This window comes from Grampus griseus, assembly GCF_964374135.1.
Source record: "Grampus griseus genome assembly, chromosome: 2".
NCBI lineage: Eukaryota > Metazoa > Chordata > Mammalia > Artiodactyla > Delphinidae > Grampus > Grampus griseus.
The window spans coordinates 167284023-167308809 of NC_139018.1; the positions used below are offsets into that span (position 1 = coordinate 167284023).

The following is a 24787-nucleotide window of genomic DNA, read 5'->3' on the forward strand; positions in this document are numbered from 1 at the left end:
CTAAATGACTATTGAATTCAGCAGCCTTTATCACCACCCAGAAGAGTACTGCCTGGGGTCGAGCCCTTGTGCTACCCCACATGACCTTGAGCGCACCCCTCACCTTTTTGAGCCGATTTCCTCACTTATAAAATAGAGATTCAAAAATAACTTTTAGGGATGTTTTGAGGCACAAACGTAATAACTGTAAACTTTCCCGTACCCACTGCCAGGTTCCTAATTCTTTCCGCCATCCAGTTTCAAATTGCTCCAATCCGTGGTCCTGCCAGCCTTGTACCACAGACCGTCTTCATGCCTAGGCAGAGGCCTTGACCTTGGCCCCAACTCCAGCCCCATCTCCCAGCCCATGGATGTCCAGGTTACACTTCACCTCCTTTCTCTGAACTCCAGCTGTACTCGGGCTCACACGTTAGAGAATGAGATCAGAAACGCTGCTTCGAAATTGTAGGTAAAACAAAGGGGGCTCTTTGTACCAGATATGAGACGTTACTTGACCACCCAATCGAGTTCTGACACTTCTGGAAAGCAAAGCAAAAGGAGTCTCAAGCCAAGACATTTTTAAAAACTAGTAATTGTTATCACAAAGTGATGACAAAGACTGTTACTAGTTTGTATATTAATTTCAATTTGACGTTTTACCACCATCACTTGAGAAATGAGAGTCAGGGATCCGTTATTTATCTGCACAGTGGCCAAGCGCTGACTGCTGTGATTCCCACAGGGTCAGGCACCAGCACCCCTTCCCCCAGCCTTCCTCCAGCACAGGGGCGGTGCAGTCCGCCCCTCTCCCCATTACTGTCAAATCATCCACTGGCCTTCTTTGATCTTGCTTGTGGCATAGAAATAACTATTTAGGGACTGTCAGTCTGTATAAGATTTATTGTGAAACTGGACGGTGGCACACCACGAAAGTCTCACTCAGCTTCAGTCTAAGATTTAGAAAATGCAGCAGAAATAAAAGATTCCCAAAGTATGAAATATTTGAATTGAATAAGGCCTTCTTCTCTGACTCCATCCCCACACGCCAGCCTTCCAACCTAGCAAGCAGTCCAAGCCGGCCTTGTCAGGCAGCAGTACAGAATCCAGGAGGGCTGCATAATGCATTTACATAATTGCACAAATTAGAGATACTTCGGAATGAAAGGTTTCCTGGTGATTTTTTTCTGCCCTTTCATTTGCTGGTCGCAAAATTACCGGCGCTCCCGCAGCGCTGCAGGCTCTCCTCTCCAGCCGGGAGGAGCCCTGCGCGTCTGGGTCTGCGAAGGGCCTTCGGGAGACCCTCCTGCGGGGCCAGGTGCGCGCCCTCCCTGCCCCTCCACCTCCGTCCTCACCTCCAGGGTCTGCAAAGTGAGAGTCCAGATCGGGCGGAGTCTCTGGACTGGTGTTTATTAGAGAGCTTATCTTTCCCACCTTGGATTACAAACGGCCCTTTAAAAGGTTCTGGGAGGCTAACTGCCCTTGGAATGATTTGCTGGGATCACCTTCTGTAGGTTGAAAGTCGTTAATTTTTGCAAGTTTTTAAGGCAGGGGTAACTAATGAAAAAAAACTAGATTCCATTTTCGGTTGAAGGAGGAGTTTGCTTCTCGGTGCAGAGGTGCGGGCGGGTTCCGTGGACCCAGGACCCGGTGAAAGCCTTGTTCCAGAGACCAGCCGGTCTTTGCTCACGAGCTTGGTCCCCCATTTGTCAAATTGCAAATCATGATGTCTACCCTTCCTGCTTCCTGGGACTGCTGTTAGAAGGAAGTACAATAACTTGATGTGAGATATAAAAGAAATTTGTGTGAACACAAAAGTATAAAACAGTGGAAGAAAATGAGTGTGTACTTTGGAGTCAGGAGCCCTGGATTGAAGCGCTGGTTTAGCCACCTGCTTGGTGAGCAAATGCAGGTCAGTTCATCAGTCTGATCCAATTTTCATTAGAATTTGTAAAACGGGGGTGACCAGACTGCTGGCCTCGCCTGCCTCACCTTGATGCTGTCGGGATCATCTGGGGCAACGTGTAACACTGTAAAGATACTAAATTACATAGAGATACAAGCCGGGTGCCAGGAACTGCGCTGTGTGCATGATGTATTCTTTAGCCTCGCGATGACCCTTTGAGGGAAATAATGCTATTTCCCCATTTTCTGGTTAAAGACACGGAGACTCAGAGCAGTAGAGCCAAGATTCAAACCCACCTCTACGCGACCGCTGAGCTCGGGTTTTTATTCGCTGTCCACACAGCCATGTCCTATTTTGCTGCTTTTATTGTTTCAGTAAATGACAATGGCCTCATGAAAGCAGGTTATTTTTCTCAGAGATGACGGTCCTTGGGGTTGACCTGGTAACACTTCCTTAACGGAGCAGCTTTTAGATTCCTCAGGTGTGACTGATTGCATTTAGGAAGCGATGTTAAGTCATAACTCCTGAAAAGACCACAATAAAAAAGGAGAAGGCTTCAGTAAGTACCCTCAGTAAGTAACCCTATGGCTTGAGTGCCGTTGTGCGTTCTTCATTGCCTAATATGTGGGTTACATTATGGATCTAAGTCAGATCTTTGGGAAATGAACTTATCTTGTAAAACATTCCTACTTTAGGGCAGCAGACGATATCTCCTTTCTGTTGCCTGTGGTCATTTGTAAAAAAAAAAAAAAAAAAGGAGGAAATCAAGGTAAACACAGGTAACTTACGCCAGAAGCTCCGATAGAAGACTTTCGTCACATAGGGTTGGATTTACAGGTTGAACATGGTTACTCGTGACTTATTTATGTATTTATTCATTTTGGCTTTAGAACATTCACTTTTTTGTTCTTAGATGAGACATTTGTCACTCCCCCTGGTTCTCATTTCACTTTCTCTTATGTCTGATAGCTTTTGTGGGGAAGCAGGGGGTGATTTTCTATATAGAACAGACCTGATGATTCTGGGTAGAGAATAGTAAGCTGGACCAGAAAGAGAAGGCTTGGAGATAAGAATGAAGTAATTTTAATACATAATATAGGTAAAAAAACAAGGTCCGACTGTATAGCACAGGGAACTATATTCAGTATCTTGTAATAACCTATAATGGAAAAGAAATATTATAAATTTTATAAAATATATAAAACTGAATCACTTTGCTGTGCACCTGAAACTAACACAGCATTGTAAATCAACTATACTTCAAAAACAACACAAAAGAAAAGAAAGAAATTGAGGGCCAGAGAAATGAAGTGATTCGCCCAAGTTTACTCAGTTAAGTAGCAGAAGTAGTTCTCTGCTTCTTCCAGTACTTCACAGCAATCTCACGTATCTCCCAAACTGCTTATTCTACCAACACCCATTGCCAAGTTTTCTATCGTAGTTTGCTTCCTGTGACAATACTTTTAGCCAAAGGGTCTAGACAAAAATAAGAGAATTAACTGGATGTAAAATTGCAGGGCAGGTTTAGGTGAAATTAGAAATAATATACAGCCAAAAGGTTGTAACTAAATGAAATTCATGACCATTTTAAACCAGCTTTTCCTCCTTTCTATTTTTTTTAAAGTAGAAATGGGTGAGTAAAACTCTAGCTTCTGTGCTTACTACTACAGAGTTCAAATCAATGGAACTCTAGTGTAATTAAAAATTAAATGACCTCAGTGTTTTTCATGGATATAAAAAGACCTCATGAATAAAGAATTACTGTTATGCAAAAAAAAAAAGAAAACAAATGGAGAAAAAGGTTTTCATTCAGTAGAAGTGCTTCACGCTCTGGGGACAAAACAACCCCCCAATCATTTATAAGTGCCAGTCTCTCAGAATTAGGCATACCAGAGGCTCCGAGCTGGAATTCCCTTTCTAATGGGAAAATGGTCTCGAATGGGGGGAAGGAGGATGGTGAAGGGATATATATGTCTCACTGAGGCCAGATGGAGAGAAAGGACTTTTGGAAGAGAAGAAGTCTCTTTCACCGAGAAGAGTTGTCAGGTCAGATATTGTCAGGCTGGAAAATAGCGGTGAACAGCTGGGAGTCACTTAGTAAGACACCTCCCACCCAAGATAGACAGCATCCTGTGTGCATTATAGAGACATGCTACTAACCCAACTTGAAAGTAGTTTATACCCTGATTCGCAGTCACATCCTTTATGAAGAGAGTTTGATCAGAATGCGTTGGGGAAGGTGGGACCGTGGTTATAGGTCATAGCCCTAAGGCACTGCTGCAGATACACTGTTGAGAGCAGACAACTCTGTTGGCTTAAGCCTTGGGTCAAGCCTGTTGCTCTTGCTTGAGAGTGCAGCGCTTCTGACTTACAAGAATTGCCTTTACCTCACAATTATATGTTATTTTCTTTGGCTGTTCCTTGATTTGGCTAGACCTGATTTGGGTAGAAGACTGAAGAAATGCCCAGCTAAACTCATTTGAAGATCTCCCTTTTAACATTCTTCAGCTGCCTCTTTGCTTTCTTGTACTCTCTAGAATTTGGTAGTTGTGTCCAGCAGAGGAAATACACTATCGGCTTGAATGACAAACTGTCTCCCTTAGTCTCCGTTTGGGTTTGTAGTTGATTCATGACCTCATGCCTAGGGAAATCCTTTTGCAATCTATCAAGTTACTGCAGATTTTTCTCACAGCAAAATGAAGGCAGCAGAGCTACCCGATTCTGCTGGTTTTTACAGAGATTTCCAGCTGGTAGCTTTCATTTCCTCACGCGATCTAACTTCATACCTGGGTTGGTTGTGGCGACTCTGTTTTCTGAAGCCATGATCAGGTGTCCCCTATGACCCCGTTAGCAGATGTTTGCTGTGACGACCACATGAGCTGACGTCTTCTGGCTCCCCCTTCGCAGCCCTGGGGTCCCACCTCCTTGTCTCACGTACCTGGTACTCTCCATCCTCCATCCCCCACTCTGCACGCCTCCCCTGCAAGCAGCAGAATGAGGGGAAACCCAAAGTACCTGTTCATCAGGAAAAGGAGGCCTTAAATTGAAGGGACACGGGTGAAGGAGAAGAGGACCAAGACCCGTAAGGCATCAGGAACTTCACGTTCTGGGGTGGACCACTTGGAGAAAATACATGCTCAGAGCCACGGTCTAATGAAATACAGGAAAACAACTAATTCCAATTCCTGCCTTTCCCACTCCCTCCCCTTCACTTTTGTCTTCTCTCTCTCTTCCTGCCCTTCCCAGTTGTTCACATGCATTTGATTTTCACAGGGTCTCCGGGAAGCGTGCATGTATTTTTCTCATCTGTGTTCTGCATTCGCTTCAGCATTTTCCTTCTCTGCACGGGCTGAGCATCTGTCATCCTGTCGTTCATTCATGGATTCATTCATGGGTTCATTTGTGCATTTCAGGTACTGGGCACATACTTTGTTCCAGTCCCAGTGCTTTAAAACGATGCTAGCTAAGATTTAGTATTTTCTATTAGCAGGCCCTATATATACTAAGTGTTTAATAGGCCGAATACATTCACTGAACAGTCCCGACAGCTTATACCTGTTTTCCAGATGGAGTTTGGGGTTTCAGGAAAATAAATAACTCATCCACGGGCAGCAGAGCCCAGGTTTGCACACAGCAGCTTGATGACAGACTCAAGCTGTGATCTGTGCTTCCTCTTTCTAGGCCAGTGGCTCTCAGACTTTAGCTCCATCAGAATGACCAGGAGGGCTTTTTACAGCACACAGTTCTGGGTCCCACTCCTAAAGTCTCTGATCCAGAAGTCTGAGAATTTGCCTTTCTAACGAGTTCCCAGATGGTATTAATGGGACCCCTCTACTTGGAGAACTGCAGCTCTAGGCTCCCCTCCCCCAGAGTGCTCTCACCCCTGTGGTTCCAGTTGCTTTAGGAAAGGTGAAACGTGTGCTTGCAATTCATGTGCAGCTCGCATTTACCGCACCCATCAGTGGAAGGGCCAGGAGGCCGTAGGGCTGCTTCTCCTGTGCTGAATCCGTTATCTGTGACAGTGTCTCAGGTTCTACTCTTCCTTCAGCGCTTTTGGAGAGAAAGCTGTTTTGAATTGAGGTGCTGATTGTTCCCATGTCTGGCTGAAGAAAATATCTCCTGCATCTCAGGATGTCCCAGCGTGCTGGGAGTGGAAGGCTTACCAACAATATAGGCAAAGGAGTCATCCCCCAAGTCACTTCTGCTCAATCTACTGGGTCAGAGTCTAGCTCCTCTGGAACATCATTCTGAATCTTGAAAGCAGATAGTAAAAACAGCAGCTGTACAGAGACCGTTTATTTATTTAATCCCTCACGTAAACACAGCGACGATGACGGATCATCACTTGGCTTGTCGACATGACCAAGCTCCAGCAGGGGCCTTGTCCTCATGTGAGCCCACTGGCCTTTTCCTGTGTCTGCAAACAGTGGCAAAGAGGAAACAGAAGGCAACTGTGAGTGAGGAAACGGTGTTGAGTTGCAAAACACGGATAAAACAATTGGCGCTGCAATTCCCAGGACAAACAGGACCCTGCCAAATTGCAGAGGTGCAAACTCTAGCGGGGCAGTTCCATTCTCTGGCACCGGGGGTATGCACTTTTTGCAGCCTTGGACTTGCCCTGCCTCTAAGGAAGCTATTTACAGTTTTGCACAGTGTGACAGTTTTATGAGCCAACCCACTCATTTTTATGAGGGTCCCCGGGGTAAAGCAGTTATACAATCTTACACCAGCGCACCGACATCAGTGAAGTACAAACAATATAAACTAGGCCATCCAGGCCTGTAAAGGAGGCACCGCCAAACAGTCGTGATTTAAGTTCAGTTCAGCGGTGACCTGGCTCATTACGATAAGATAGGAGAATGAATAGCGCCTACTCAGGGAGAAGGAGTGAGTGAGTGGGAAATAAATAATTAATCGGGCTCCTTCCAGAAGCTGTATGTCGAAGGGACCGAAATCTTGGTATTTAAAAAAGAAGGACCAAAACTCAATCACTAGGACGGTCTCTCAAATGCAGATTTGTTGGTTGAAGGAAATGACACCACCTTCCACCAAATATTTGGTCAGCACTCCATCATCAACGCCAAAAGGCTTTCAGGTCTTAATATGGCTTTCTGCGATAAACCAACTTTTCCCCAGTGAAACTGTCGAGAACTGAGGTCTCTGGCTGCGCTTGTGTTTACAAATGAGTTTGCTATGCTTTGACTCCATGAGAAGACAGGGTTAATTATGAACCAGACTATGGATCTGAAATTTATCAGCAAGCTAAGGAGCTGGTGACTGCCCCAATCAGAGTCAGCTTCGAGGAAATGAAATGGGACTTATTTACATTTAGAGTGATGCCCAGCTTCTTAATCACCTCAAAGCATTTAAAAATTAACTTTCCTACCAACAGCTCAAGAGGCATAATGAACCCTGGGAGGGCGTTGGCGACTCTCGTTCCCTTCCGCTCTGGAGCTGCCTAGTCGTTACGTCAGCCTGTCTTCTTTGCCTGTGTCTTTTTGCTAAATCCTGGAAACTTTCTTTCTGTTTATTTGGTAAGTCTCCTGATAAAGCAGTTTTCTACAACCTCACCAAAATTGCTAGCGATTGCCGGGTTAGCTGAGTTGCATGGGCACAATAAGAGATGGGAATCATTGTGCTCAACTTTCTTCTGTATGAAATGTTTCAGCTAAACTGGTCAGTTACCGAAGGGTTATTATGGATTACACGTGCTGGACAAGAGGGGTCACCCAAACCCCCAAGAACTTTCATTTTTTATTTCATTTATTTATTTTTTTGCTTTTTTAAAAAATTTGTGGTACAACTGTTTTTTAAATTTTTATTAGAGTATAGTTGATTTACAATGTTGTGTTAGTTTCAGGTGTACAGCAAAGTGATTCAGTTATACATATACATATACCCATGCTTTTTCAGATTCTTTTCCCATATAGGTTATTACAGAAGGTTGAGTACCCTGTGCTATGCAGTAGGTCCTTGTCAATTATCTATTTTATATATAGTAGTGTGTATCTGTTAATCCCAAACTCCTAATTTATCCCTCCCTCCCCCTTTCCCCTTTGGTAACCATAAGTTTGTTTTTGAAGTCTGTGAGTCTGTTTCTGTAAATAAGTTCATTTATATCACTTGTATCGAGACACCAGGCACTTCTCACATGGCCATGAGGTCCCTTTTAAATGAACACTAGTGGGACTTCCCTGGCTGTCCAGTGGTTAAGACTCCATGCTCCCAATGCAGGGGGCACGGGTTCCATCCCCGGTCGGGGAACTAAGATCCCGCATGCTGCACAAGCCCTCAAACTAAATAAATAAAATGAATGAACACTAGTAATGACTGAATAAATTGTGGATTAGAAGTTGCTAGTCAGCCAGTAGCAATGACCAGAGCAGTTGGGATGATAGATGCATGTATAAATGGCCATTTCCATCACAGTTTAACACAATCTGCAATTCAACTTAAAAATCTTATAATTTAGACCTGCAATCTCCAACTATTTCATAGTTGTGAAGTCAACAGAGGAAGTTATGATTTGCTGGTAGACTGTGAGTGATGGTAATACCTCCCCTGCCCTTCTCAAAGAGCTGTTGGAAAGATTCCCAAGATTTTTGTCAACTTAGAGGGGCTGTGCAAACGTAAGATATTTTGACATTCCATTATTTCATTCCATTATTCAATATTTTAACAACATGTTTACCCACTATTTGTTTTCATTTTAAAAACTGAAACTGTATAAAACATCATCCCTTTAAAATCGTTACGTTTTCTTTTTATGTAATAATCTGAAATGCAAAAACCTTATTTTAAAGAAGACTGTTGTTTTCTAGAAGAAATTAATGAAAAAAGTGGACCTCGTTGCGGCATTGTCAGCGTGCCTTTTTGGTTAGAGAGGAAAGAAGGAAATATTTACATTGAAAGGACTTGTGTGTTTTCTATTTAGGAATCCAACATGGTATGAATTTAGGTAGAAGTGAGCCACCATCCTCCTTGCTAATTACAGCAGCTAGGAGGCCAAGGGATAGGTTCTTGGAGTTTCAACGTTGACCACAGGAGCAGGTTTACCTAATATGGCGAAAGGAGGGATACCCAGGTTCTAAGGGGCTCTTCTTGAAAACTAAGCAGAAGCCGGTGACTCTAGATCTGTGTCTTTATTAGAAGCAGAATGCCCTGTACCTACTGTTCCTATTGTGCAAATTCTGCTGGAGGAAGATTGGCGGCTCCATCTCCTGGGCTTTCCCATAACAAGATGTTCACCTCTGGAGGCTCTCCTGGTGAGCCAAGGCATACATAAATCCATTCTAATTAAATATGCTGCTCTCTAGGGGGAGATGCCTTCATTAGAGGACTTGTTTCAGGGGAATATAGATATGTGCATATCTATATTTTAGTGATAGACACCAGTGTCTGTTTGCAAGCAAGCGACTATACCATCCCCCCCTTTTTCCTCTCATCTTCCATCTTGCTATCTGGAGACTCACACAAAACAAATCCCTTGGGATTGAACATACTTTCGAATATATGAAGTTAAACCCTTCTCAGACACATGCATCTTTCCATTAGGAGCACAATGAGAAGCTTTCTACAACTCTACATTTGACGGTGCCGCCTCTAATTGAAGCACCTGGTCCAATTAGGGCTTAATGAGTGCTTTCTGATGATAAAGATAATGAGGGCTTTGCAGGCACAACCAAAAAGCATTACTTTTTTTTTTTTAATATAGTCCAAAGGAGAAAAGCAAACCTACAAGTTAGTGGTCAAAATATTGTCCTCCTCTTACGTGTTTTTAAAAATGAAAACTACTGTCAAATCTTAAACAAAAGGTTAGACTCAAACCCCAAACTGACTCATTAACCAGACTCTGCTTCAGAAATAGAGGAGATAAGAGAAGACCCTAGAAGCACAGAACATGCTGGGGAGGAGTTTTGCCTCTCCGGAGGCACATGTAAATGTGAGCGAGATCCTGGGCAAGACATGGCAGGGAAGTTCAGGTCAGCTGAGTTTCCTTCTCACCTGTGTGACATGATGAGTCACCAGACCTTTGTCAAGTACCATCAGCCTCTAATCCAAGGATAGTCATTGTAGGACACAAGGTATTGGACAAGACAGAGAAATGAACCAAGCATTACACATTAAAACAATTTCTACATGTAATTATATTCATAAGACTTTGGAGTTACTCATCTCATTTAACATAATGACCTCAAGGTCCATCCATGCTGTTGCAAATGGCAGAATTTCCTTTTTTTTATGGCTGAACTATGTATCACACTTTTTTATCCATTCATCCATTGATGGACACTTAGGTAACTTTCATATCTTGGCTGTTGTAAATAATGCTGCAGTGAACATGGGGGTACAGAGTGATTTCATTTCCTTAGGATAAATACCCAGAAGTGAAATTGCTGAATCATATCGTAGTTCTATTTTTAATTTTTTGAGGACCCTCCATACTGTTTTCCACAGTGCCTGCACAAATTTACATTCCCACCAACAGTGCAGGAGGGGTCCCTTTTCTCCACATCCTTGCCAACACTTGTTATTTCTTCTCTTTTTATAATAGCCATTCTAATAGGTGTGAGGTGATATCTCATTGTGGTTTTGATTTGCATTTTCCTCATGGTGAGTGATGTTGAGCACCTTTTATGTACCTGTTGTCCATTTGTATATCCTCTTTAGAAAAATATCTGTTCAGATCCTCTGCCCATTTTTTAATTGGATTTTTAAAAATTGAGTTCTTGATGTATTTTGGATATTAACCCCTTATCAGATATATGATTTTCAAATATTTTCTCTCATTCCATAGGTTACCCTTTCATTCTGTTGATGGTTTCCTTTGTTGTGCAGAAGCTTTTTAGTTTGATGTAGTCCCACTTGGTCATTTTTGTTTTTGCTGCCTTTGCTTTTGGTGTCAAATCCAAAAACTCATCACCAAGATGGATGTCAAGGAGCTTACCCAACATGTTTTCTTCTAGGAGTTTCATGGTTTTAGTTCTTATAGTCAAGCCTTTAATCCATTTTGAGTTGATTTTTGTGTATGGTACAAGATAGTGGTCCGGCTGCATCCTTTTGCATGTGACTGTCCAGTTTTCCCAATACTATTTATTGAAAAGACAATCCTTTCCCCACTGTATCAATATATTCTTGGCTGCCTTAACATAAATTAATTGAACATGTAGGTGTGGGTTTATTTCTGGGTTCTCTACTCTGTTCCATTAACCTATGTGTCTGTTTTTGTGCCAACACCATTCTGTTTTGGTTACTGTAGTTTTATAATATAGCTTGAAATCAGGAAGTGTGATGTTGCCAACCTTGTTCTTTGTGCTCAGTTTCTTTGGCTATTTGGTATGTTGTGTGGTTCCGTATAAATTTTAGGATCGTTTGTTCTATTTCTGTGAAAAATGCTATTGGATTTTGATAGGGATTGCATTGATACTGTAAATTGCTTTGGTTAGTAGGGACTTTTTAATAATATTAATTCTTCCAAACTGTAAGCATGGAATATCTTTCCATGCTTCCATGTGTCTTCTTCAGTTTCTTTCATTAGTGTCTTATAGTTTTCAGTTAGAGGTCTTTCACTTCGTTGCTTAAATTTATTTCTAGGTATTTTATTCTTTTTGACGCAATTTCAAATAAAATTGTGTGTGACGAATACTACCCTGAAGGATGGGATAAGGGTGGCGAGCCGAAGGGGACCAGAGATGTGGGTTAGGGTGGATAAATGAGGCTGCTCAGACCAGGATCCTGTTTTAGGGGAGGTCCCAAATAGAGTGGTAACCTTATTTCAGGAAAAAAATTTCCTACAACTCTCCCCGCAGTAGCCTCTCTTGGAGAAGCATCTGTCAGGGGAGGCATGGGAGGTTGTATGGGGAAGACTTCAGGCCCAGTTTTACAGTGGTCTGACCTCAGTGTGACAGGGACCTCTCCTTCTACTATTTGTTTCTTCTCTTGCTCCCTGGTTAGATGCTAAATCAACTTGGCAGGAACATTATGTTTCTGTTCATTTGCTAGAGCACTGGGCACACAGAGCATACTTGATACGGTTAAATGGTGATACTGTGACAAAAGACACAGACGTGAGCTGGGGCTGGCAGGCAGAAAAGCAGTGGGAAGTAGGAGTCGGAAAATATATACAAGCTTGGGCAAATCACTCACCTTTGCCATTAAGTGGCTTCCAAAATATACTGCGTCTTGTGACAGATTTGAATGAGGCATTATTCATGAGAGGCAAAATATGTGCAAATTGCAGCAAAATCAAGCTGTGAACATAGGAAATAGCATTCAGAGGAGCCAGTGAGCAACCTGATGGTGTGAGGACCCCAGAGCAGCTGGGAGCTGCGGTGTCATCACCCCCGGGACCTGCCACCTTAGCTCGGCACTCAGGGTAGCTGCAGGTGGAGGATGGACTTGAACTGTGGGCTGGATACTGTCTTCTCTGGGCTGCCCTTTGTTCTTTGCTCTCATCCAGGGGCAAGGGATGGTGGCTTTTGTTAACCAAAACACAGGATAAAAAAGTATCGAGATTTAAAAGAGATCGTTCTGATTAGCTGCGAAAGCAGATGTGCTGCCGTCAAAGAACGCAGTCATTTGAAAATGCGTTTGCGTAACCTTCACATCCACAGCATAGCAGTTTGGGTCACTTGCCTTTGGGAATTTAAAAGTCTGCACACTGAGAACATCAGGTTATCAGGAATTGGGTGAATTTCTCCAAAGACCTGAGTAGTGCGTTCTCCCCAGACCCCACAGTTGGGTGCTGACTGGGACAGCCCATGTGCCTTGGGACCTCAGCCTGGCTCTGCAATAAAACAGATGGTGCAGCAGAGTTGATCAAGCCCCGTGGTAGGGGCCAAGGATACGGGGGACTGCAGACCCTGCAGGGGCTGCCTCTCATGCTGCCCCACTAGGGACCTCTAAGGACCACGGTCCCAGGCCCATCCCGTGGGTGTCCGGCCCGGGAGGAGCTCTTGGGAGGGAGTGCAGGGCAGCCTCACAAGGCATCTGAAATGCGGCGGGTTCCTGCTTTATGGGGAGGGCTGCACAGTGAGACCTACAGTCGGGTTTGTAGGGTGGCGTTGGCCCCGGATGCCAGACCCCCAGCCCAGCTCCTACCACGTTTCTCTGGTAGCCAATCACCTTCATGAACGAGGACCCCCCGGCAGCACAAGTGACCTCCAAGGCCTTCCAGCCCTGCCTCCTTCAGTGCCTCGCTTAGAGCTACCCCGCATCAGCTCATGCTGCAGTGGATCCTAACCATTCCTTACATTTGAAGAGAGAGCTCTTGAGACTTTTTAAAATCCGCTTGCACAGTTATTTGATCTTCGTGACCACCTGCAATGGTGGATCATGTCTGTGTCAGGGATGAAGATGCCAAGATGGGAGGAACAGAGAGAGAGCACTTCCTTGGTGTGTTTGCTGTGGATGACACACGGCTTGAACCCAGGCTCCTCTCACCTAGCCCGCGTGGCTGCCTTGGGCCCGTCTCCCCGGGGCCCTGCGCACGGCAAGGCCTGTGCAGCGCTGCATAGGGTAAGGTCCTGTTCTGCAGCCAGGCGGCCTGGTGGGCACCCAGCTTCACTGTGGACCAGCTGTGCGACCGAGCTGTGTGTTCACCTCTGTGCCTCAGTCTCTATGTTTAAGCAGGGCTGGAGCTAGTGCTCACGTCAAAAGTTGTATAACACACACTTGTTACTGCGAGTAAAGTGCCTATAACAATACAGGCTGTATTTTGGTGCTTACTGTGTGCTGGCACTATGCTCCGCACCGTATGCGCGTTCATTCATTGCAGCATCGTAACAAGCGTAGGGGATAAGTTATTATTCCCAGTTTAGAGAAGAAACAGGCACAGAGAGATGAAGCAGTTTCCCAGTGGTGGAAAGACCAGGGGGCCATGCTCTTAACCACAGCACGAGGCTTCCTTTTCCACAGGGCTTGGCTTCTGCTAAACACTCAAAACTCGTTAGCCGTGAGGTGTATGATATCAGGGTCCTGCCACCCAGATGCCTCTATAGGTTAGTTCCCTGTGGCCAGAACACCACAGGCAGGACTTCAGCTGAAATGCAAAGTCCCCCTGGACGGCTTACGCTAAACCCTAACTCTCTTCTAGCCTTAGTGTCGGTGAGACGGGAGGCTGTTTCTGAGGTCGGTTTGATGGGGGAGAGGGGGAGAGCTCCTGAGGACATTTTGCTCAGAGAGGTAATGAGGGACATTGTTGCCGGTGGGGTTGTGGCTGAATGAGGGAGAGATTTTGTACAAAAGGGGAACGAGGACTCATCTGCTTAGGATTTTTCCCAGCTGCTAAAATGATCCGTATTGGAGGACCTCATTAGAGTTCATTTTCTGAGCACTCTTTTCACGAATTGCTTTAGCGCTGTTATGTGATGGGAATCACAGACTAATAGGGCTTCTTTGACAGACGAGGAATTCAGAGTATGGAGAGGCCGTACAACTAGACAGTAAAATCCAACGCCAGCGCCCAGCACCCTGCCTTCCCAATGCTAAACCTTCCAAGGAGGTTCTGCATATGACCTTGGTAATAAGTTGCCACCTCCTTGGCTCTGCATGGGGGCACAGGGGTCAGGCCCTTCCTTGCTGGCTTTGGTACCAAGCTGAACCTTTCTGGTGGAGGACTTTTGCCATTTCACTGCAGCTTCCCATCTTCTCTCCTGAAACTGAGTTCAGAGATGCTTCCCTGCCTTCCAGGTACACAGGGAGGGTTAATTAGGTAATGTTTGCACTGGGCTTTGAAGATGAAAGCACCACACAATTGTCATTACAGAGCATCTCTTCCAGGAGCCAGGAATGCTTCTACTCTGGGGACACCTGACTTTGACTTCACATGCATGGCTCACTTGAGGATAAAACTAGGCAGGCATCGGTGAATTAATGCTAGCGTGTAGAGCCTGGAGGATCAAACGGTCAAAACAAACAACAGGCATTGAGAAGCCCTCAGGTCATCAGGAAGCAGCTGCCAGGGGCCTTGTGATGGCAGGAGCCCACTCACCGGGCAGCCTTTCCATCACCGGGCTCAGCATGGGAAACATGGGTCAGTAAGAGCACATCACGGCTCCAGAGGCCAGAAAGTGCTGCAACAGACCCAGACAGGAGAGGCAGCAAATGACATTTTGGAAGAGCAGTGGTGGGGCCTGTCATGGGAGGGGGTTACGTAGAGTGAAAGACCCCCCTTACTCTGTTTGAACGTTATTTCAAGAGTCCCCCGTTGGGATCCCTGCCTCTTGTGTGAATCCAGTTCATGTTCCTTCCGCTGTCAGGTTCATTGCACTTCTCAACGTGGCTCATCTATGGCTTGTAAACCTTCGGTACCATCCTCTTGCCTAGAAAATGAGGTCTAAACCCTTCCTATGACCTTCAAGACACTGCCTTCTGCCTCCTGTTGATTTTCCTGGTCATTTCTCTCACACACTTCCTTGGGTGGGAACTCTCTCCCACACCCGTCCATGGCACTGAACACAGGATAAAACGCCTGCCCTTCCCAGCACCTCCACCCACATGAATCCTGGACATTCAACCCAGTTCCTGGTTCCTTACTGACTCTCTCTGATTGTACAGGTCCCAGGAGCTCCCTCTTTTCAATCAATTCTGTTTGCTGTTCTAACCATTGCACTTACCTGTGTTTTCTTGTATTGGCACATAGCTGTTTGCACGAGTATTTCCTATATTGCTATTTGCACAGCAAAATCAGGGAGGCCAGGGGTTGTTTCTCACATTCACAGAGAGCACGGGGTCATCGAGTTTTAAACTCCACAGGGGGAGGCGTATCCCCAACACCTAACATAGTGCCCGACAGCCATTGGGTACCTTTCCCAGTTATCCGCGGCCTAGGAACAAATCACCCAAACTCAGTGGCGTAAAGTAAGAAGTCTGGTGTGGCTCTGAGAAAAAGGAGGCATTGAGAATAAATCTGAGTTCTCTGTCTCAAGGGTTTGGGTGGCAGGTGACGCCACTCGCGTCCCGGGCACCCGGAAACAGAGCAGGACTGCAGGGGAAACAGTCAGGGCAGCACCTCGCCCGTCGTAAGCATCTCTGGGGACAAAATTCTCCTGAAGCAAAGAGGTGTGCAGGTGTGCACTTAACAGCATCTCCCTATCAGTTCATCACATTAGAGGAGTTTTGGCATCGCCATCCCCTTTGGCTTTTTTCATCATTCCTTTAAACCCGGTCACTCAAGAGTGAGGTCAGACCCTCAGCGTGGTCCACACGGGGGAGCTGGTTGGAAACGCGCTCTCCCCAGTTGCACCTCGGCTCTGCTGGACTGAACCCACACCCAGGTGAGTCACCTGCACGGTGAGGTTGCAATTGCTGTCTCATCCTCCGCCTGCGCCTTCAGTGGCTATTGAAATCTCAGATGGTCTTTCTCTGTCCCGTCGAGGGCTCTGTGCTGCTCTCATGGGAAGGAGAAACCTCCCGCTGGCTTCCCTCTCCGCTGCAGGGGGTCGGGGTGGCTGCTGGAAGGAGGGGAGCTCTGTGTGAAGACGCTGGGACAGCGCCCAGTAGCCATTTCTCCCAACCGACACCGCAGCCTGGAGGCCCTGCGCACCCCTAAAGGTGGTCTTCTACAAGGAGTATCTTTGCACCTCCAAGACTTTCTTCCCCTGAATCCTTGTATAACTGGGACAAAACGGCTGCCAGGAAGACCCCCTCATTCACCTTAGGTTTGTGGCTCACAGAACGCCTGCCTTTATTTCTCAGTATCTTCAGTAACTAACTCATCTCAGCAGGGTGGGCTGAAGCCTGCTAGCTTCAATTTCCAGGCACCTTGACTCAATTTGTTTTTTTTTTTAATACGCTTCCAGGCTCTTCTTGCCTCACATAAATGGATGTGTCATTTCTTACTAAGGAAGGACTGCTTTTCTCGGTACTGACCTGCGGGCCAGTGGAGTCAGTACGATTATTTTATTTTGACCGTTAGGGGATCAAGCTGTGCCGTCTGTTGGGTGGAGTTAGGGATGCTGACTGTCGACGCCAAGGCTAGCTGAGCATGTGGTGTGGTCTCCTCTCCTGCAGCACAGCTGAGAGGGAAGCTGCTCTCTTTCCAAACACCCACGAAAGTATCCGGATCTGAGATGCTTTGGATGTCAGTCTCACTAGGCTTGGTTGTTTAGGTTAGGTCGTTACTCTGTAGCACAGCTGGGAGGACACGGGAAACTTCTAGCTGGGAGCCTGGCTTCTGCCTTGGCAAATAATGGCAATGAATGTAGCAATTTCTCTCTTGGGTAGAAGATCTGGATCTAATAAGTAATCCACTGGCTGGCTTGCAAGATTCCAACAAATGTCTGATCCCGGATCCAGAATTCCTTATAGTGAACAGAAAATAACCTCTATGTCATTTTAGAGGTTAAGAATTTTTAAAAAATGTATAATGACAAGTCCTCAGTGGAGGTGACTTCCTATTTCTTGGCAGGCCAGGCCTAGCATGTGCCCTTTGTCATTCTAGTTTTTGAAGAAATGGCGTTGTCTAAAAAAATTTAAAAAATCAAACTGATTTTCTTAGTATAATTCCATTAAAGTTATGTTGCAAACAATTTCTCTTTCTGTGACACACCTAGCTATTGGAATTTCATGATGACTTTTAAAACATTGGCTTAGAATCATTAAAGCCAACAGCATTAAAAATAGCTTACAACTTTCAAAAATAGTATAAAAGTTTAATACATCATCTCCCCGACACACACACACAGTGTAATTCTGCGCGAAGTCAGCTGACTGGGTGGCGATTTAGCATAAGGTCCTACTCAGGTCTGCTTGGACTGAACTCATTCCTCAGTGCTTAAGCTCTTAGCTCACATGCAAATACCTGCTTCTAGAGAGCTGAGGCTTGTGTTGCTTTGGGCCCTAAATTGATTGCTGAAGTTACAGGATTGAAATGCCTCGGGTAAAAAATTGAGTCAAAAGAAAAACATTAAGTCGACAGCTCTGTAAAGCCTGCTGCCTGACAGCCGGGGACGCTCCAGGGATGGAGGAACTGCAGCAAGTAAGGTCAGCAGAATTAACACTCAATTACCCCTGACGTTGAAAAGGATGAAAGGCTGTCCAGGGAGGTTGCCCCTCCTCCAGACAAATGTCTGACTTCAGTGAATTTTAGGTTAACCCCTTTCTGTACACTCACTGTCCGTACATGAAAGACAGGTCATTTGTTTTCTCCTCCCAGCCCCATTTTAAACTGTTCTCTTTATTATTTGTAACTGTTGTGGCCTCTAAGCACACACAATTGTATTAATACTGCTCCTTGTTGTGTCAATTAAAAGATGTCTTCCAACTGCAAACCTTTTAATTGTTCCTCTTGTCTCCCAGTGGCATTGGCTCTCATAGGGCGCTGATTCCCATAAGCGTAGTGAGCATTCTCCTTCTGCATATGAATACCTATGAAAAATACATGTTTCCCGTATGCTCTGAACTTGATCTTAATAGGATTGTACTAGGTACCAGGTTGAACTTCCATGTTTGTTCACAACATTGTTTTCTAGCTCCGTTCTTGGTAATGAATCATTGGTTGACCTCTGAATAATAATACGTACATAAACCCCACTTTGAAAATATTTCCCCCTCTTTTTGCTATTCTAACAATCTTTATACATGTCTCTGTGTTGATCGAGTTCTCTGGAGGTACATAGCTGGAAATTCCTGTGCTCTAGGGCGTGTACTAACACAATTTTACTACATACTGCTAGACTGCTCACCAAAATGACTGTCGTAAATATTTGCAGAGTCACTAGCACGTGTGAGAATAACTGTTTCCCGTCAAGCTTGCTGACATTGCTATTATCTGAATATTTATTTTTTTTTTGCCAGCGTGTCTCTAAATGGATGCCTGTATTTTGGAATTCTCTGGTTACCTGCTAGTAAGGACACGTGCCTCTTCATATCAACCATACCATTCCTGCTTCAGCAATTTGAGCATCTACAGTCTGTACATTTTTCTATTGGGTGGTTTCTTGTTTTTACTGATTTATAGGAGTTTCTTAACTATTCTGGGTATTAATCTTTTCTTGATTATATACATTGGAAATATCTTCTCTCCACGTATCACCTATGTTTTAACTTTGTCTATAGTGTATTTAGCAGAACAGAAATCTTTGGTTTTGGTGTCATCAGATCTTTCCATTTCCCCCCCTTTAGGTGCTTTTTCTGGCATACTTCAAAAAATCTTTCTTAATCTCAGGGTCATAAAGCTAGTCTTCTACTTTCCCCTCCCCCCTTTGCTTCTTTTATACTGAAATTTAAAAATTTTTCAATTGAAGTATAGTTGATTTACAATGTTGTGTTAGTTTCAGGTCTACAGCAAAGAGATTCAGTTATACATAAAACTATTCTTGGGCTTCCCTGGTGGCTCAGTGGTTGAGAGTCCGCCTGCCGATGCAGGGGATGTGGGTTCGTGCCCCGGTCTGGGAAGATCCCACATGCCGCAGAGTGGCTGGGCCCGTGAGCCATGAAAAAAAAAAAACCTATGCTTTTTCATATTCTTTTCCATTATAGGTTATTACAAGATGTTGAATATAGTTCCCTGTGCTGTACAGTAGGTCCTTTTGTTTATCTATTTTATATACAGTATTGTGTATCTTTTAACCCCCAAATCCTTAATTTATCTCTCCCCCCACCCTTCCCCTTTGGTAACCACGAGTTTGTTTTCTGTGTCTGTGTGTCTGTTTCTTTTTGGTAAACAAGGTCATTCGTATCATTTACTAGATTCCACGTATAAATGATATCATGTGATATTTGTCTTTCTGTCTGACTGACTTCACTTAGTAGGATACTCTCTAGGTCCACATACTGAGGCTTTAAACCCATCTGAATTTATTTTCGCTTGTAGATTGAGATAGGGCTAGAATTGCATCTTTTCATTACAATGAGCTCATTTTGCCAGCACTATTGAACATGATCCATGTTTCCTCTGCTTGTGTGTGATGCCACTTCTGTCACAACTCAGTTTGGTATGAGTCTGGGTCTGTTTTTAAATTCTCCATTCTGTTCCATTGCTCAGTCTTTTAAATAACTGGACCAGAAATATAATCTTTTAATCGTTACAGCATGTTCCATGCCTTAGTATCTGGTAGAGTAATTCTAACTTTTCAGACTCCAGCTGGAATTTTGGTTAGAGCTGCATTGGTTTAATATGATCCTGGGTAGTTATTTGCCTTCGATGTCTGCACATGTGGAATATACTGTCTCCAAACAGCACAATGACTCTGCAAAGTTAATTTCAAAAGGTCTACATTTCTAGAGAAAGAATGAATTTCTGTGCTAAACCAGGCTTTCAATTTTGTAGTTGAAATCCTGCGATGATGGTTTTAGGAGCCCTTCCCTCACGGGTCCTCATTCATTACTGCGTGCATTCACCCACTGGCCAAACAAAAACTGAGCACCCTCTGTGTATGTAGTACAATACTAAGTGTTGTCACCAAATATTTCCACCATTCTACTTCGCTCACATGTTTTAGACAAATCAACTGTACTCCTTTGTTGTAAAAGGAGTTAATGACTGCTTGGACAATGAGACTTTGGGGCATCCTTGTTTTGTGTTAAATAACTCTGCATGTGTATCTTAGAAAAAGGTGTTGACACTGTCATGGATTAATGTTGAAAGATTTGGACCCAAATGCTGGCCCATGTTCTCTGGAGGTCTGGACTACAGTCTCCATTCCGCTACCAATTCACAGGTCACTTAAATGACCCGAGCCTCTGTTTCCTCACTTGTAAAATTAAGACATCAGACAGGGCGGTTTCTATGGTCTCTTTCAGCTCTCGAATGGATTTGTGAGTCCTTGACAAGCAGGGCGTGGGAGTTGTTTGGTTCTACAGGCAAGCGTGCCCACGGGCCTGGGCAGTGAGGGGCCTGATGTTGAGTGGGGTGCTGTCCTGAGGGGGCAGAGGTGGAGCTGAGCTCTGAAACGGTGAGAGGTGGGTCACTGAGGAATCTTGGAGGTGGAATCACGGTAAAGACACAAACCACAGGTGTGGAGGATGAAAGGTAAGTTTTTCTGCTTGAAACATACCTGAGCTGAGGTTGAAGGTCAGTGAGAGAGGTGAGGGTGTCAGTTGTTGATACACCTTAAAGCCATGAATGTTCATGATACGATTCTTCATAATAACGTGGGCCCTCTGTCTACGGACACGGTATAGAGGGAAGTCACACGGGATCCATTTGATCGTCAGCATCCCATCCTTGGCGTATGAAGAGTTGTTAGCTTTCTTTTGCACATGAAACAGAGGCACAGAAGTTCCTCCATCAGCTTGTTATGATGGGGCTGACGCTCGGCCCATGTGCCTTCTGACTCCAAGATCCCTGTAATTCCACCTCACCACGTGCATGGACCAGAGTTTTACTTTGCTGAAATAAGCATCTAGGAAGGGCCTATGACTTCTGTACCCAGGGTCTCAGAATGAGCTATCTTAAACCTGGTGGGTTTCTTTAACTGTCTTCAGCAACCAGGGTTCTGATGGATGTCCCCCTGATTAAGGAAGGATACACCACCACCGCCTTTAAAATATATCTCAGCTTATACCTGTTGTTGACGTAGACCTGCCACCCCTAGGGCTTTTTTTCTTTTGTTGTTATTTTTATTTTATTTTTTTTAAACATCTTTATTGGAGTATAATTGCTTTACAGTGGTGTGTTAGTTTCTGCTTTATAACAAAGTGAATATGTACATATACATATATCCCCATATCTCCTCCCTCTTGCGTCTCCCTCCCACCCTCCCTATCCCACCCCTCTAGGTGCTCACAAAGCACTGAGCTGATCTCCCTGTGCTATGTGGCTGCTTCCCACTAGCCATCTGTTTTACATTTGGTAGTGTATATATGTCCATGCCACTCTCTCACTTCGTCCCAGCTTACCCTTCCCCCTCCCCGTGTCCTCAAGTCCCTTCTCTAGTAGGTCTACCTACACCTTTTTTTTTTTTTTTTGCGGTACGCGGGCCTCTCACTGTTGTGGCCTCTCCCGTTGCGGAGCACAGGCTCCGGATGCGCAGGCTCAGCGGCCATGGCTCACGGGCCCAGCCGCTCCGCGGCATGTGGGATCCTCCCGGACCGGGTCACGAACCCATGTCCCCTGCATCGGCAGGTGGACTCTCAACCACTGCGCCACCAGGGAAGCCCCGGTCTGCATCTTTAATCCCATCCCGCCCCTAGGTTCTTCATGACCATTTTTTTTTCTTTTTTTAGATTCCATATATATGTGTCCAGCATAGGGTTTTACACTCTCCTGACCGCTCCAGATCAGGTGGGAAAGGGCAGCAGGGGAAAAACAGGTCCGAATTCCTTTCTTCATGTTTGTGTGCCTGTGCTTTGCAGCTTCCTGACTTCATGGCATTAGAAGAGTTCAGTTAGCATACAATTGACATATTTTCCGGTAAATGGCTAAGATGGGCTCCTTTTATTAAAATAGCGTAATGAAAACAGGTGGAGACAGACTCAGAGCCTGGTGAAGCTCTCCAGGTGTTCAGGAAGCCAGGCTGGGAGCTGGAGCCTCATCCAGGGCTCGGGGCTTGTCTGGTGATTCACTGTCCAGGACACACAAGGAGGTTCTGTGGGTCTGTGTTTCAGAAGGTTCTGATTCCACGTCCCTAGAGTGGCAGGGATTCTGTCTGTATTCATTAGAACTTTAGGTGCCTTCAATTTAAAGTTTAAATTTTTTTTTTCTTTCAAGATAAAAAGATTTCCTTTTTCTTCCCTAATTCACGATCCTTTCTTTTTAAACCACACTAACTTTCAATATCCTAAGAAAGAATTTCCCAAGAAAATAAAAGAGAAATAAAACGAGAGAGTTTGTAATTCGTTGCTTTAAGTTTCTAAAATTTGTTAAGTTGGCTAGAGTCTCTCTTAGTTATCTTTATATTGCCAGAATCATTGCCGAAGCCCCCAGGTACCCCAAGGGACAAAGGAAAAGGGAGCACCGTTGCTTTCTACTATGAAAAAGAGACGTTTCATGCTGATGACAAAAAGGTGCAATTTTATGATATGGTTATATGGGATTTTTTGGCAAAACTAGACTTTTGGTAGCATGAAAGGGTTTAAAAAATTGCTGACGCCCATCAGCAGAGATGCTGATTTATTGCTATTGGGATGCATCAGGTGATTTAAGTGCACTACAAGGCTGAGAGCTACTGAACCTGCCTAGATCTTTCTGACCTGAAGGTGCTTATTTTGTTAGGAACTCGGTGTGAAAAGGAGACAGACCAAGCCGGACATTTCTGTTCATTAAAAACTTACTATGAATCTTACGGTTTATTTTATTTTACTTTTTTTTTTAAAGCTTTTTTTTTTTAAATTAATTAATTTATTTTTTTGTCTGTGTTGGGTCTTCATTTCTGTGCAAGGGTTTTCTCTAGTTGCGGCAAGCAGGGGCCACTCTTCATCGCGGTGCGCGGGCCTCTCACTGTTGCAGCCTCTCTTGTTGTGGAGCACAGGCTCCAGACGCGCAGGCTCAGTAGTTGTGGCTCACGGGCCTAGTTGCTCCGTGGCATGTGGGATCTTCCCAGACCAGGGCTCAAACCCGTGTCCCCTGCATCGGCAGGCAGATTCTCAACCACTGCGCCACCAGGGAAGCCCTATTTTACTTTTTAGTTAATGGAAGAGTTTTAGATTTACAAAAAAAAATTGAGCAGATAATATAGAGAATTCATATATATCCCCCTGTACAGTTTTCCCTGTTTTTAACATCTTACGCTAGTATGGTATACTTTTTATAATTAATGAACCGATATTGATACATTATAATTAACTAAAGACCATAGTTTACTCAGATTTCCTTAGTTTTTATCTAATGCTCTTTTTTGGGTCTCCGAACCCCATCCAGGATACCGCCTTACATTTAGTCAAGGTTCTTCTTAGCTGTGACAGTTTTTTAGACTTTGCTTATTTTGGGTGGTCTTGACAGCTTGGAGGAGTACCGGGCAGATATATTGTAGGATGCCCCTCGATTGAAATTTGTGTGATGTTTTCCTTATGGTCAGACTGGGAATATAGGTTTTGAGGAGGAGAGCACAGAGGTAGGGTGCCATTTTCATCACATCATAGCTGGGGTACATAGTATCATTGTGGACGTTGACCTTGACCGCCTGGTTTGAGTAGCATTTGCCAGATTTTTCCACTTTGAAGTTACTTTCCCTCCACTTTCCAGACTGTAGTCTTTAGAAGGAGGTCGTGAAGCAGAGCCCACAGTTAAGGAGCAGAGAGTTATGCCTCTACCCGCTTTAGGGTGAAGTATCTACAGAATTCGTTTTCATGCATGAGAGATTTGTCTCTATTTCCCCCATTTATTAATTTATTCAATTGCTTATCTATATCAGTATGGGTTTATGGGTATTTATTTTATACTCTGGATTATAATACAATACTACTTTATTTTGTTGTTGAAATTGTCCCAGTGTTGGCCTTGGGGAGCTCTTTCACTTGACTCCTGTGTCCCTTTGACACAGTCTCATCATCGTGGGCTTTTTTTTTTCTTTTTCTGAGTCCTACAGATGCTCCAAGCTCGTCTTGTTTATTTCCTGCCCCAGTCCTCAAATCAGTCATATCTTCAGGGTGCCTTGGTCCCTTTTACTGGAGAATGGTATTAGGATCCAAGATCTGGACGCTTATAGTTTATCTTCAAAGAAATTGAAATCATATTGGGTAGAAACTCTAACTTAATCAGCACGGTCTGCTAATGTCCTGTTCTGATTAACTGAATTTTTATTAACTAGCATTAAGTCATTCACACTATGACATTTTGGAGGAGAAGATTTGTCTTTAATTGCTCCTCAGTTTATGCAAGTGTGAGTTGTGATATTTATTTGTGAATGACACCCCCTCAAACCCATTCAGAAAGTGGACACAAGTGAGTCTGGGTCAGTAATACTCAAGGCTCGCTCTATTATTTATTTTTAAGTTTTGTTTCTATGTGAATAAAACATACCC

The 24787-nt window shown here is 44.3% G+C and overlaps 1 protein-coding gene across 1 annotated transcript in view; it reads left to right on the forward strand.

Moving 5' to 3' along the window:
* Positions 1-6212: 6212 nt before the first annotated feature.
* The window catches only part of LOC309819344 (DNA topoisomerase I, mitochondrial-like), a gene marked incomplete at both ends in the record, with an annotated part of 170207 nt that continues 151632 nt past the window's right edge, over positions 6213-24787 (forward strand). Inside the window, 1 exon segment of the mRNA XM_082649440.1 lies at positions 6213-6335. Coding sequence (XP_082505566.1) covers positions 6213-6335 — 123 coding nt within the window.